This window comes from Heterodontus francisci, chromosome 33 (genome assembly GCF_036365525.1).
Source record: "Heterodontus francisci isolate sHetFra1 chromosome 33, sHetFra1.hap1, whole genome shotgun sequence".
Taxonomy (NCBI): domain Eukaryota; kingdom Metazoa; phylum Chordata; class Chondrichthyes; order Heterodontiformes; family Heterodontidae; genus Heterodontus; species Heterodontus francisci.
This window is the reverse complement of record NC_090403.1, coordinates 41,917,517-41,932,089: the sequence shown is the minus strand read 5'-3', so window position 1 is coordinate 41,932,089 and position 14,573 is coordinate 41,917,517. Positions and strand designations below refer to the sequence as shown.

Genomic DNA, 14,573 nt, shown 5'->3' with positions numbered 1-14,573 from the left:
TTATCCTGAAATTATTTCCCTTGTTAATTTGCCAACAAGTGAAAACAATTTTTACTGTTTACCCTATCAAACTTTTCATAATTTTGAAATACTTGTAGGCTCCCCTCAAACTTCTTAGCTCCATTTGTGAGCTGTTCTCCATATCTATAACTTCTCATTTCTGGTACCTTTCTGTCCTGTCTTGGCTATACCCCTTTGACAGTGCTAATGTCTTTCCAGTAATGGAATAACCAGAAGGCCAAACATACGAATTAGGAGCAGGTGAAGACCATTCGGCCCCGTCGTGCCTGCTCTGCCATTTAATAAGATCGTGGCTGATTTGATTGTGGCCTCAACTCCACTTTCCCACCTACCCCCAATACCTTTGACTCCTTTGTTAGTCAATAACATATCTACCTCTGCTTTAAAAAATATTGACCCCTGCCTCCACCGCTGTCTGGGGAAGAGAGTTCCAAAGACACTCCACCCTCAGAGAAAAACATTTTCCTTATCCCCGCCTTAAATTGGCGACCCCTTATTTTTAAACTATGTCCCCTAGTTCTAGTCTCTCCCACAAGGGGAAACATCCTTTCAGCGTCCACCCTGTTAAGTCCCCTCAGGATCTTATATGTTTCAATAAGATTGTCTCTCATTCTTCTAAACTCGAATGGATACAGACCCAACCTGTCCAACCTTTCCCCATAAGATAAATCCCCATCCCAGGTATCAGTCGAGTGAACCTTGTCTGCACTGCCTCTAACGCATTTATATCCTTTCTTAAATAAGGAGACCAAAACTGTACACAGTACTCCAGATGTGGTCTCACCAATACCCTATACAACTGTAGCAAAACACTGTACTCAGTACTCCAACTATAGCTTAACCAATGTCATTTACAAATTCAACACCAGTTTTTTTAAAATATAGTAATATCCCTAAATACACTACTTCATGTTTTTCTGCATTGAACTGCATCTGCTGCATATCTTTTAACTCCACTAAACTATGTTCTCCTGCATTTTTTTCCACTTTTTGCCAGACTTTTTGTGTTTAGTATCATCAGCCAACTTCAGTAACCTTCCTTTTTGTGTATATCCAAATCGTGCACGTTTTTGGATTTGTTTTCCTCTATAATATTAAGACAAAATATTCTATTACTGTCATTCCTTCACTCTCAATTACAACATGGTTTCCTTGTTTCTAAGTGCTCCCACCCTAACCTTGGTTCTCTTTTAATTTCTAATGTGATTGTAAAAGTATTTTGCCATTTTCCTCTTTTTTCCATTCTTCTCTCTTGCTCCCTTTCACCTGCCTGAACCTCCCTTTTCACTTTCCTGCTGTTTTCATATTATAGATTTCTCTTGTATTATTTTTCCCCTGTATTTATCACACGCCAGCCGAAAAATCTAGCCGCCCAATCTAATCCCACCTTGCAGCACCTGGTCTGTAGCCTTGCGGGTTACAGCACTTTAGGTGCAGGTCCAGGTACCTTTTAAATGAGTTGATGGTTTCTGCCTCCATTATCGTTCCTGGCAGTGAATTCCAGGCACCCACCACTGCCTGAGTGAAAAGCTTTTTCCTCATGTCCCCTCCAATCCTTCTACCAATCACCTTAAATCTGTGCCCACTGGTAATTGACCTCTCTGCTAGGGGAAACAGGTCCTTCCTGTCTACTCTATCTAGGCCCCTCATAATTTTGTACACCTCAATTACATCACCCCTAAGCTTCCTCTGTTCTAAGGGAAACAACCCTAGCCGACCCAGTCTTTCCTCAAAGCTGCAGCTTTCAAGCCCTGGCAACATTCTTGTAAATCTCCTCTGTACTCTCTCCAGAGCAATTATGTCCTTCCTGTAATGCGGTGACCAGAACTGTATGCAATACTCCAGCTGTGGCCTAACCAGCATTTTATACAGTTCCAGCATTACATCCCTGCTTTTGTATTCTATACCTCGGACAATAAAGGAAAGCATTCTATATGCCTCCTTCACCACTCTATCTACCTGTCCTGCCACCTTCAGAGACCTGTGGACATGCACTCCAAGGTCTCTCACTTCTTCTACCCCTCTCAATATCCTTCTGTTGATTGTGTGTTCCCTCGCTTTGTTTGCCCTCCCCAAATGCATTACCTCTCACTTATCTGGATTGACTTCTATTTGCCACTTTTCTGCCCACTCAACCAAACCATTGATATCATTCTGGAGTCTACAGCTATCCTCTTCACTATCAACTACACAGCCAATTTTTGTGTCATCAGCAAATTTCCCGAATATGCCTCCCACATTTAAGTCCAAAGCATTAATATATACCATAAACAGCAAGGGTCCCAAAACCGAACCCTGTGGAACGCCACTGAAAACTTCTTTCCATTCACAAAAACATCCGTCGTCTACTACCCTTTGCTTCCTGTCACTGAGCCAATTTTGGATCCATCCTGCCACATTCCCCTCTATCCCATGGGCTTTAACTTTTCTGACAAGTCTGCCATGCAGGACCTTGTTAAATGCCTTACTAAAATCCATGTAGACCACATCCACTGCACTACCCTCATCAATCCTCCTTGTTACTTCCTCAAAAAACTCAAAATCAAGTTAGTAAGACATGACCTTTCCTTAACAAATCCATGTTGACTATCCTTAATTAATCCGTGCCTTTCTAAGTGGCAATTTATCCTGTCCCTCAGAATTGATTCTAATAATTTACCCACCACCGAGGTCAGACTGACAGGCCTGTGATTATTTGGCGTATCCCTCACAGCCTTTTTAAACAATGGTAGAATGTTCGTAGACCTCCAATCCTCTGGCACCTCGCCCGTATCCAGTGAAGCTTTGAAGATGATCCTCAGCACATCCGCTATTTCCTCCCTGGCTTCCTTTAACAACCTGGGATGCAATCCATCCAGTCCTGGCAATTTATCCACTTTCAAGGACCTCAGACCCTCTAGTACTTCCTCTCTCATTATGCTTATCGTATCTAATATTTCACACTCCTCCTCTTTAACTACAATGTCTGCATCATCCCCCTTCTTTGTAAAGACAGAGACAAAAAACTCATTAAAAACCCTGCCCACATCTTCTGCATCCACACATAAGTTCCCCTGTACATCTCTGATAGGCCCTACCCTTTCCTTAGTTATCCTCTTGCTCTTAATGTACTGATAAAACATCTTTGGGTTTTCCTTGATTTTACCTGACAATAATTTTTCATGTCCTCTCTTTGCTTTTCTAATTTCCCTTTTTACTTCACCCCTGCACTTTCTATACTCCTCTAGGCTTTCTAAGTATTAAGATTTTTGTGATTGTCACAAGCTTTCTTTTTCTGCTTTAACTTATCTGTAAGCTTCTAGAAAAACAGGGGGCTCTAGATTTGGCCGTACTACCCTTTATCTTTGTGGGGGCATGCCTACGCTATGTCTGTAGTATCTTGCTTTTAAATGTGTCCCACTGGTTTGCCACTAATTTTCCTTCAAGTAGCTGTATCCAGTCTACTTCTGCCAGATCACCTCTCAGTTTCGTAAAATTTGCCTTCCCCCAATTTAGAACTTTTACTCCTGTTTTATCTTCGTCCTTTTCCATGATTATGCTAAAACTAACTGTATTATGGTCGCTATCTCCAAAATGGTCACTCACTGCTACTTCATCCACTTGCCCAGCTTCATTACCGAAGACTAAATCTAGAATTATGCCCCCTCTCGTTGGGCTTGTTACGTGCTGGCTAAAAAAGTTCTCTTGAATGCAGTTCAAGAATTTTGTTCCCTCTGTGCCCTTCACACTGTGTGTGTCCCGGTTGATATTAGGGTAGTTGAAATCCTCAACTGTTATTGCCCTATAATGTTTGCACTCAGATATTTGCCTACATATTTGTTGTTCTATCATCTTCTCACTATTTGGAGGTCTATAATACACTCCCAGTAGTGTGGCTGCCCCTGTTTTATTTCTGATCTCCACCCATATGGCCTCATTTGATGATTCATTTAGCATATCATCCCTCCTCACGGCTGTTATTGATACCTAAACCAATAATGCTACACCCCCTCCTTTCTAATCCCCCTCTCTATCCCGCCTGAAAACTCTATATCCAAGGATGTTGAGCTGACATTTTTGCTCCTCTTTAAGCCAAGTTTCTGTTATAGCAATGATATCGTATTGCCATGTGTGTATCTGTGCCCTCAGCTCATCGGCTTTATTTACAATACTCCTTGCATTTAAATAAATACCATTTAGCACTGCCAAATTCCTGTGCTGAACACTTTTTAACCTTTGCTTCTTCTGTCTTTCAGAGTCACTTGCTAATTTTTTGCCTTCTGTTCCCTGCCCTGAAATTCTCCTATCTGAAACTGCCCTCAGGTTCCCATTCCCATGCCAAACTATTTTAAACCATCCCCAACAGCACTAGCAAACCTTCCTGCAAGGATATTTGTCCCAGTCCTGTTTAGGTGTAGACTGTCTGGCTTCTACAGGTCCCACCTTCCCCAGAACTGGTCCCAATGCCCCAGAAATCTGAAGCCCTCCCTCCTACACCATCTCTCCAGCCATGCTTCCATCTGGTGTATTTTCCTATTTCTACGCTCACTAGCACGTGGCCTTGGGAGTAATCGAAAGATTACTACCTTTGAGGTCCTGCTTGCTAATCTCTTTCCTAACTCCCTAAACTCGGCCTGCAGGACCTCATCCCCCTTTCTTCCTATTTCGTTGGTATCAATGTGGACCACGACCTCTGGCTATGCACCCTTGCCCTTCAGAATGCCCTGTAGCCGCTTGGTGATATCCATGACCCTTGCACCAGGGAGGCAACATACCATCCTGGAATCACGTCTGCGACCACAGAAACATCTATCTGTTCCCCTAACTATAGAATCCCCTACTACTATTGCTCTGTCTTTTCTCCTCCCTCCCTGCACAGCTGAGCCACCCATGGTGCTCTGGTCATGACTCTTGCTGCACACTCCAGAGGAACCCTCTCTCCCATCGGTACTCAACTGAATACCGGTTAGGGGGGCACAGTGGCGCAGTGGTTAGCACCGCAGCCTCACAGCTCCAGCGACCCGGGTTCAATTCTGGGTACTGCCTGTGTGGAGTTTGCAAGTTCTCCCTGTGTCTGCGTGGGTTTCCTCCGGGTGCTCCGGTTTCCTCTCACATGCCAAAAGACTTGCAGGTTGATAGGTAAATTGGCCATTAGCAATTGCCCCTAGTATAGGTAGATGGTAGGGAAATATAGGGACAGGTGGGGATGTGGTAGGAATATGGAATTGGTGTAGGATTAGTATAAAATGGGTGGTTGATGGTCGGTACAGACTCGGTTTCAGTGCTATATCTCTAAAAGAAAAAAATAAAAGAAATTAGGATGCTGTCCGGAGACTCCTGCGCTACTTGCCTTGACCTTCTTGTCTGTCTGGCAACTGCCCAGTCCCTCTCTGCCTGTGCTCTCAAGCTCCGGGATGACTACCTCCTGAAATGTGCTATCCACGCAGTTCTCTGCCTTGCGGATAAACCACAGTGACTCCAGCTGACGCTCGAGTTCTGAAACCCAGAGCTCAAGCTTCTGCAGCCGGTGACTCTTCTTGTAGATGTGTTTGTCAAGGATGCATGGTGCGTCCACGAATTTCCACGTTCCACAGGAGGCACATTCCACTTGGCCGAGCTGCCCTGCCATACCTTGGCTTTGGAAACTAATTATTGCTAATGTAATAAGTAGAATAACTTACCAATTACTTGCCAGTCAGCTTCTTCCTCTACCGTGGATGCTGAAAAGGCAGAAAAGAAAGAGACCAAAGAGTTCCTCCTTCCCCTAATCAGTGAAGTCCCTCACACACAATCCACAGCCTTACTCTGTTTAAACAGCACTATTCTAATTAGTAATTATGAATAAATTACACTAGCTAAAACATTAGTAACAACCTTATCTCTTGCCTCTTAAAAACATAATTTCTGCTATAATTTTTCTTTATTCATGTATCTGTTATGCCGAGTAGGAAAGCATTTAACCTGCCTCTTATTTATCTCTTATTTAAATATCTCCCACTGGTTTGATCTGCTGTTTTCTTTAACAACCAGTTAATCCGGTCTTGGTCCCTTTTCAAGTCATATACTTATCCTTTGAGTTGAGTTACAACCTGAACCTTGCCTTTTATTTCATGGCACCAGTGAGATGTCATCATCTGCTTGCATATGTCGTGAATATTCCAGAAAGTCCACTTCACAAGTGGAACGCTGATGTGATTTCTCCTATGGCTTGTCCTTTTTTTTTAAGCTTAAAGTTTGTTTTTTTTCTGCAGTGATTTTTCCATAGCGAGTATGACGGTTAAATTTTACTACAACGTCTGTAGTACATGTAAACAGTTTACATTACATGATGCTTGCATATTTGTGGTATTTATAAGTATGACAAAGTTCTTTTGATGGCTTACTGAATAAAAGCATTATGTGTGGTACTGAGCTATACAGATCAGGAAGGTCCTGGGTTACATAAGAACATAAGAAATAGGAGCAGGAGTAGACCATTCGGCCCCTCAAGCTTGCCCCGCCATTCAATAAGATCATGACTGATCTGCCCCAGACCACAACTCCTCGTTCGTGCCAGCTCCTCATAGCCCTCAACTCCCTGATATTTCAAAACTCTATTTGCCTTCTCTTTAAACACTTTCAGTGATCTAGCCTCCACAACTCTCTGGGGTAGAGAATTCCAGACATTCACTACCCTCTGAGAGAAGAAATTCCTTCACATCTCAGTTTTAAATGAGTGTCCCCTTACTCTGTAACTATGTCCCCTAGTTTGAGATTCCCCCACTAGTGGAAATATCTTCTCAACATCTACCCTGTCAAGCCCCCTCAGAATCTTTAACGTTTCAATAAGATAACTCCTCATTCTTCTAAGCTCTTATGAATAAAGGCCTAACCTGTTTAGCCGTTCTTGATATGTTGAGCAGAGGTAGCTGATTGCAGTGGATGGGGCACACCGCAACTAGCTTCTATATCTGTGGACTAATGAGAGGAAAAATTGTCTTGAGTTCCTGTTACTGATTGCTGTTCAATGACCCTCACCTCCAGCTTCAAAGTTTGTATATTTAGATGCCAGATGGGAACAACATCTGGCTTGGCTGTTACCCATCCATTTTGAATAGCTTGCTAACATTCACTGCCTATGCTCTTAGTAACAGTGGGATTGTACGTGAATTTGCATCTTTTGTGGGGCAGGAAGAAAGAGAACATTTGACCCAACAAAGGAAGGCTATAGAATCAAGAAAATATTGTTGGTGATATTAATGGACAGTGTAATAAACTGGTTAATGCTTCCATTAAAATAGCAGATGGAGAGCTGTCACATGAGTGTGCTAAGGGTTTGTCTGCTGATATCACCAGTAATTTATAGCCTTGGCTCTTTTAATAGTTGTTAATGAGAGCTATATCCAGGATATGAAAATGTAATTAACTGCTTAATTGTGAGTTTTGTACCATAGACTGATGCTTTACTGGGAATTGGGTTGAACTGGCCAAACTCCATTTGCTTAACCACAGAGAGTAAACATCATCTTATTAGGCAGGACTGATTTTAAACCTCGATCCGAGGTGTGAAAGGGCATGCTGTACTCCCTCTAGCCCTTGTTCCTACCTATTTCAGTTCTAAAATTAATGTTTACATTCAATGGATATAAGAGAGAATCACCACTGGGACTACTGGTGCAATTCAGATGTAAAAGCATGTCATTGTGAATCAAACATATGTGAAACACATTTCAAAATAAACCAAAAAATTAATTGCTAAACAGTAAAATGAAACATTTCATTGCAATGACAGAGAGCTTTTATATACAACAACAACTTGCATTTATATAGCAGCTTTAATGCAGTAAAATGTCCCAAGGTGGTTCATAGGAGCGTTATCAAATAGAATTTTGACACTGAGCCACATAAGGAAATATTAGATCAGATGAGCAAAACCTTGGACAAAGAGGTAGCTTAAGGAGCGTGCTAATTAAATGAGGATAAAGAGGCCGAGAGGTTTAGGGAGGAAATTCCCTAGATTATATCCTAGGCAACTGAAGGCACGGTCGCCAGTGGTCGAGCAATTAAAATTGAGATGCGCAAGTGGCCAGAATTGGTGGAGCACAGATATCTCCGGGTTGAAGAGCTGAAGGAGGTTACAGAGATGGGAAGGGGCGAGGGCTTAAAGGAGAAAAAGTACAAAATTATGTGATCTTGAACAAACATCTGATATAAAATGTTCAAACAATGAAAATGAGATGTGTGTAGTTGCCTGGAAAATCTGCAGCAGAAATGGTGGGATTCTTACTGTCCTGAGATAGGTGGTGACTGTCAGGCACAGCACCAAGCAAAGGTGTGGTACGTAGCTAATGAGAGGAGAACAAGTTGACTGAGATTCCGTACTTGGGTCACACTGGCCACAGTGACCAAGGAGATGCTGAATTTCTTAGCTCTTATCTCTGTAGAGTCAGTGAAGCACCACCAATGAAGGTGACAGTGTTACGGACAGATGGAAAATGATAGGGATGGTTTCCCTTTTTCAGCTCTCAACTGACCAAAGACAGTGTGTTTATTAGATATATGTTTCAACCCCTGAGCATTTTAATGGTCAACAAACAGACAAATGACAGGTTTTCTCGTAGGTTTAAAGAAAAATGAATGTTTATTAAACAACATTCAAATATTCGTATCTTCATCCATGCTAACATGCACAAAGACACACATACACCAGAAAAGTAGAGCTTAAAAGATGACATGCATTTAGGTCTGATGGTTTTTAAAAGAGTTCACTGTAAACCTTGTGTTCCTCCCCCCGGTGGGGGGAATGAAGATGTAAAAATGGTGCAGGCCTGTTTTTCCTTTTTCCTGGTTCACTGAAAACAAAACCTGGAAAGTTTCAGGAGGACGAATGCGTGGTTGCAGACTTCATTTTGTTGTATCTCAGTCACAGTTCAATGTATCAAACCCTGGTACAATTTCTCAGGTAGGGAGTCTCAAAGCCACTTCCCGTGTCTGCCTACTGATCGTTTAAAAATGGTGTTCTAGGCAGGGTCCTCCTCCTTCGGCTGGAGAAACGGAATCGCTGGCTCACTGTTTTTGTCTGCCCTACGTATACTTTTTATTAAGCTCCTTATCAGACCCCTGGTTCCTGTCATATTCTTTACCATTGTCCTTTATAAAGGGTGTCTGATAGTGGGGCCTTTGTTAGGCAGTGGGGTCTAGGTGTTGCCTATCCTCATTCCATTTTGATAAAGTGGAGTTTGTTCACACCCATTCATTTGAGTTTGAATTTGGAGACACCATGTCTGCTGTGCCATTGTTAACCCAATTTTCTGAAGAGAGGTAGCCATTTACAATTTAATGCTTTCTCCTAGGCTGGTCCAGACATGAAGATTGACTCAGGGTTCTTTTAGTTCCATGTTTTTTGGCAGTACAGGTAAAGGACACCTGAGCTGTCGACTGCATCTTGCTTTTCGGGAAAAGTGCCCGTTCTGGGTTTGTTTTATAAGTTCATTATATAGTTCATAATTTCTCCATGTGTGAGCGTGACAACAGGGAGAGTAAATCTTAAATTATATTTTAAAAATTGTAAACAGTGGCTTTAAATTTTAGGCTTGACTTTCTGTGGCAGATTTGAAAAAGGATATAGTGCTACGAACTAATTAGCAGGAATCCCTCTACAAAGTTCCAGTGGGTGAAAGCGATCCTAACTCCATGATGGTATTTTGTATTATTTCAATACATGGATTGTGTTCTGATTGGTTTGTGGATACAGTCAGCCCATATTCCATGTTGAATTGTGGTATGGTAAGCCCTTTGGGCTAAGTGAGTCACTTCCCCCATTTATTTAATTGATTTGCTACATTTGGCAGCCTGACTTGACATTCTGTCTACATTAACATGAATAGCCTTGTGCAGATGTCTGTTTTCAGGCCTTTGTTCCACTTGAAGAAATTAATAAACTTCCGTATGCTATAAACCCATCCTTTTTTTGCCCTATGATTTCTGCAAACTAGCTATAGGGTTTGTATGATTAATCGATTTTTTCCTTTTTTGTGTACATACATGGCAGTCCACTTTTAAGCTACCCATTTTGTATGGTGTTTTGCTCCATCTTCAAATGTTGTAATTAATGGCTGGTTTGGGAACTTTCTATTTTTCATCTCATTTCCTTTAGCCCTGCTAATTCAAGGCTTTGTTTCAGGTGGGTGTCTCCAGACTTTACACCAGTTAGTACTTGTTCAGGACTCTGCCGCTGGGCTTGTTCTGGTGCGTAGGGTGAAGTTAGGAAATGGGATAGACCATCTCATTAGTTGAGGTGGGTTTTTTTTTCTGAAGTTTTCTGCTGCAGTGCTGCATTCTAGCCAATATGACATGGTGCTTGATGCTTTCCCTTAGATTTTTTTGGCCAAATCTTCAAATCACATTGGTTTCATAATTTTTTTAATTGCGTGTGGTAAATTAAATTAATGTTAATGAAAAAAGGTCTAAGAGCATAATATTGGTTTGTCCATAATATTAGGGCCCGACAGTGGTGGATTTAGCACTCCAAATGATAGAACAGAAAGAGAGCAGAATCACGGAATAGTGCAGCACAGAGAAAGGCCATTTGGCTCATTGAGTCTGACTTTATCAAAGAGAAATCCAGTTAGTCCCACTCCCTCGCTCTTTCCCACTACCCCTGCATTTTTTTTCTCCTTCAAGTATTCATCCAATTCCCTTTTGAAACCTACTACTAAATCTGTTTCTACCACCCTATCTGGCAGTGCATTCCAAATCTTAATCACTTGTGTAAAAAAAAAGTGGGAAAAAAGGGAACAGGGTGGGGAAAGAAATTAGAAAATTGAGCAATGCCAGAAAAATGACAGAACATTTTCCAATTTTGGAACTCCGTTACATGCCTCTGGGTAAGGTATAGCAATGGTGAAAGTACAAAGAAAGAACTTGCATTTGCAGTGCAATGTCAGGTGGTCTCAAAGTGCCTCACAACCAATTAGGTGTTTAGTTGTAATGTAGGCAAACGCAGCAGCCGATTTGTGCATTGCACAGTCTGACAATAAGTTAAATGACTAGAGAATTTTTTTTATAGTGCTTTTGGTTGGGGGGTAAATGTTGACCAGAACACTGGGAGAACTCCCTAACTCTTCTTTGAATGGTACCGTGAGATCTTTTCTGTCTACATGAGAAGGCAGACAGGATTTTGGTTTATTGTCTCATTGGAAAGATGGTGCCCTCAACAGCGCAGCACTCCCTCAATATTGCACTGAAATGCCCGCCTATATCATGTGTTCAGTCTCTATAGTGGGACTTGAGCCTACAACTTTCTGACTTGGACACGTGTTACCACTAAGCCAAAGCAATCTCTACGCAACTCACAACAAAGAACACCACTTACTCCACTAGTGTAAAATTTCCATTTCTGTTACCAGCCATCCTTGTAATGTTTCTGAATCAGATTGCCAATTGGTGCTGAGTTAGATGTCAGTCATGGCTCAATTGATGGCATTCTCGCCTCCAGATCAGAAGGTTGTGGGTTCAACTCCCACTCTAGGACTTGAGCACAAAAACCTAGGCTGACGCTCCAGTGCAGTACAGAGGGAGTGCTGCAGTTTTGGAGTGCTGTTGGATGTGATGTTAAACCGAGGCCCCACCTTCCTTCTCAGTTGGACGTAAAAGATCCCATGACTATTTTGAAGAAGAGCAGGGAAGTTATTCCCATTGGCCTGGCCAATATTTATCCCTCAATCGACATCACAGTCAATCATTGCTGTTTGTTGGAGCTTGCTGTGTGCAAATTGGCTGCCACGTTTCCTACTTCACATTCGTGACTACACTTCAAAAGTACTTCATTGATTGTAAAGCGCTTGGGATGTCCTGTGGTCGTGCAAGGTGCTCTATAAATGCAGATCATTTGTTTTCTTTTAGGTTACAGGAAGGTTTCGTCTGACTCATTTCATGTGACTTCCAGCCAACGTAGAGAAGAAACTTTCAGCCCTTTAATCTGGGTTGAGTCATACCCAGATTCTGGAGATGAAAGGACCATGTTATTTCTTTGCAGCTCTTTCCCTCTCCTGCCCCTACCCACAAAGATCAGCACTGTTAATAACTGGTCAAATAATCCATTTATGAAAAGTTTTTAACTTTATTGGAGATTCTATACGTAACTGTCTTTACTCTTGAGCTATTTTGAACCACATGATAAAACTTTGAAATTGTTTCCCAAACGTGAAAAGCTGAAATGTATAAAAGAAAATAGGAAACTGATTGGAGTGTAAATATTTGTGTGTTTCTTTCAGGGTTGTATATCATGAACTTGTCTTAACTACTAAGGAATACATGCGAGAAGTGACCACTATTGACCCACGCTGGTTGGTGGAGTTTGCACCTGCCTTCTTCAAAGTGTCCGATCCTACTAAACTCAGCAAGCAAAAGAAACAACAGAGACTGGAGCCCCTATATAACCGCTATGAAGAGCCCAATGCCTGGAGAATCTCCCGAGCATTCAGACGACGTTAGGCTACTGGCTTCCATAGTTTCTTAATGAAGAGGGTGGGGTAGGAAGCGAGAGAAAAGGCTCAGGAGGATTGCAGGCTGAAAAGTAGGACTCCACACTGCACCCTTAGAACTGAAAATTGGCACCCCCCAATACTTAAAAAGACTTGTGTGCTGCCCTGTATGTTGTGTTATATTTGCATTTTAAAGCTTAATGTGAGCCCTTTTCCAATATGAGAAAATATTTTCTATGTCCCAGTTTATTCCTGATGCATGACTGTTACACATATCTGTAATATGCAAACCTGGTTCGAAGCTGCTACTTGTCTCTAATATACTAATGTATAGAAGTGATTGAATCCAAGAAAATACTTTTCCATTGCATCAATTAGAATGTGGAAGGAAGTTTTTTTTTAAATACATCCTTTTTTAAAGCATTTCTTTAACATAGCTAATATTTTGGAGGCAGGCACAAAGTTCAATTGAGAATGTGTTTGACTATTTTCAAATATTAAGCATTTGAAACCTCTGGCGTCAAGATATGCACAACTGCAATATAAATCTGGAAATCTGGATTACAACTGGTGAAACTGGATTAATATTGTAGTTGGACATTTCTGTGCTGCCCTTCTTAAGATCTGGCAAAATTCTAAATCTTCCTCGTCAACTCCTCATCTTCCTAGATTTGACTTGCCCAGAATGTTATAGCATCTTTTAATCCCTCAAGTTATTTTATGACTCTCGAGAACCATAATTATAATTGAAAATGGATTAAACATTTAAATGTAAAACATGCCTCTTGGCCATTACCTTTGTAAGAGTTTAATGATCCTTCTAGTGCACTGCAAATACAGATTTTTTTTTTTTATGTGTTCAATTTCAAAAGGAATTGGCAAATACTGTACTTAAAACTGTTAATATTTCTTATATACAGTGTTTAGTCCTGATTCGTGGTTTCAAAGAGCAAGTGTTGCAGCAACTGGAAATGAGCAACCAAGGGAATTTTCTCCATTAGAAGACTTGTGCCAGTTTCATCTAAAATTCATATATATTTATATTAAGATTTAATGTACATACACTGTAAAAAAAAAAAAAGTTTTTTTTAATATGTAGTATCGCAAGGACACGAATAAAACTGGGCTGTATATTTTGTATGGAATCTGCACGTATGTTTGTATTACTCTCCTTTACCAGCAACCCTGTAATTCTTTCATGAACGATTACAATGTAATTTCATCTGTGGGTTTAGATGCTGCCAGGAACCACAAGACCAGTTTGTTATTGTCATGTGCGCTAATATGTGATTACTGCCAGGAAATGCTCCCACGTTTCGACACTTTATGGTAATTTTTGGTGTTGGTAGGGTACAATTTTACTGTTGCTTTTTTGTTTTAAATGATGAGCATTACAGCCAGAATCTTAAAGTAATTGATGCACAATGTCAGTACCAAACTTTACATAATGAAGGTTTGCCATGATGCTAACCTGATTACTGGGGAAATATTGATTTAAATTAACTTTATCACTCCCTCTTGTGCCCAGTGCCAATAGGATTCTTGACCTAGATGCTCACCCTATTTTCTCTTTTTTTTATTATCCTCTTCTAAAGATGTTGACTTTCACACTATCTGCAATGCTGGCAGCCCTATGGTGCCTTTCTCAATTGTACATTCATTATGTGCAAGCCGAAGCAGTGTGTGTTAGGTTATTTGATCCATAGTGGCCATCCAGTGTCCACACTCCACTTGCAAGCAAGGGGGTCAATGGAAAGAATCACAGGAATAAATATAATCTTTTAATTTTTTGCCCATGTTTTGCCCAAATTACTGATTCCAAAATGTAGGACCCCAGAAGTTGAGGTAGGTTCAGGTTGGGAATTGAGCGTGGAATGTGTAACCTTATCCATGTCCTTCAGAGACCATTCAGGGAACTGAAAACTCTTCATTTCAGTGATGATATCTTAACCATTCTCTTCCAGAATTCTTGGTACCTTTTTCCAACTGCAGATAGATATTTGCAATTGGAGAAATATGTTGGAATTTTACACCCCACCTCCCCCCAACCACCGGCCCCCCCAAGATCAGGATGGTGGCGGGGTTGTAAAATTGAGTGAGAGGCTCAGG

General features: G+C 41.2%; 1 protein-coding gene across 1 annotated transcript in view; it reads left to right on the top strand.

The window, feature by feature from the left end:
• The window catches only part of dhx8 (DEAH (Asp-Glu-Ala-His) box polypeptide 8), a 52,285-nt gene extending 38,685 nt beyond the window's left edge, over window positions 1-13,600 (top strand). Inside the window, exon 23 of the mRNA XM_068013358.1 lies at window positions 12,255-13,600. Within this exon, the coding sequence (XP_067869459.1) occupies window positions 12,255-12,474 (220 nt within the window). The 3' untranslated portion in view covers window positions 12,475-13,600. The remainder of the gene's footprint in view (window positions 1-12,254) is intronic.
• Window positions 13,601-14,573: the final 973 nt, after the last annotated feature.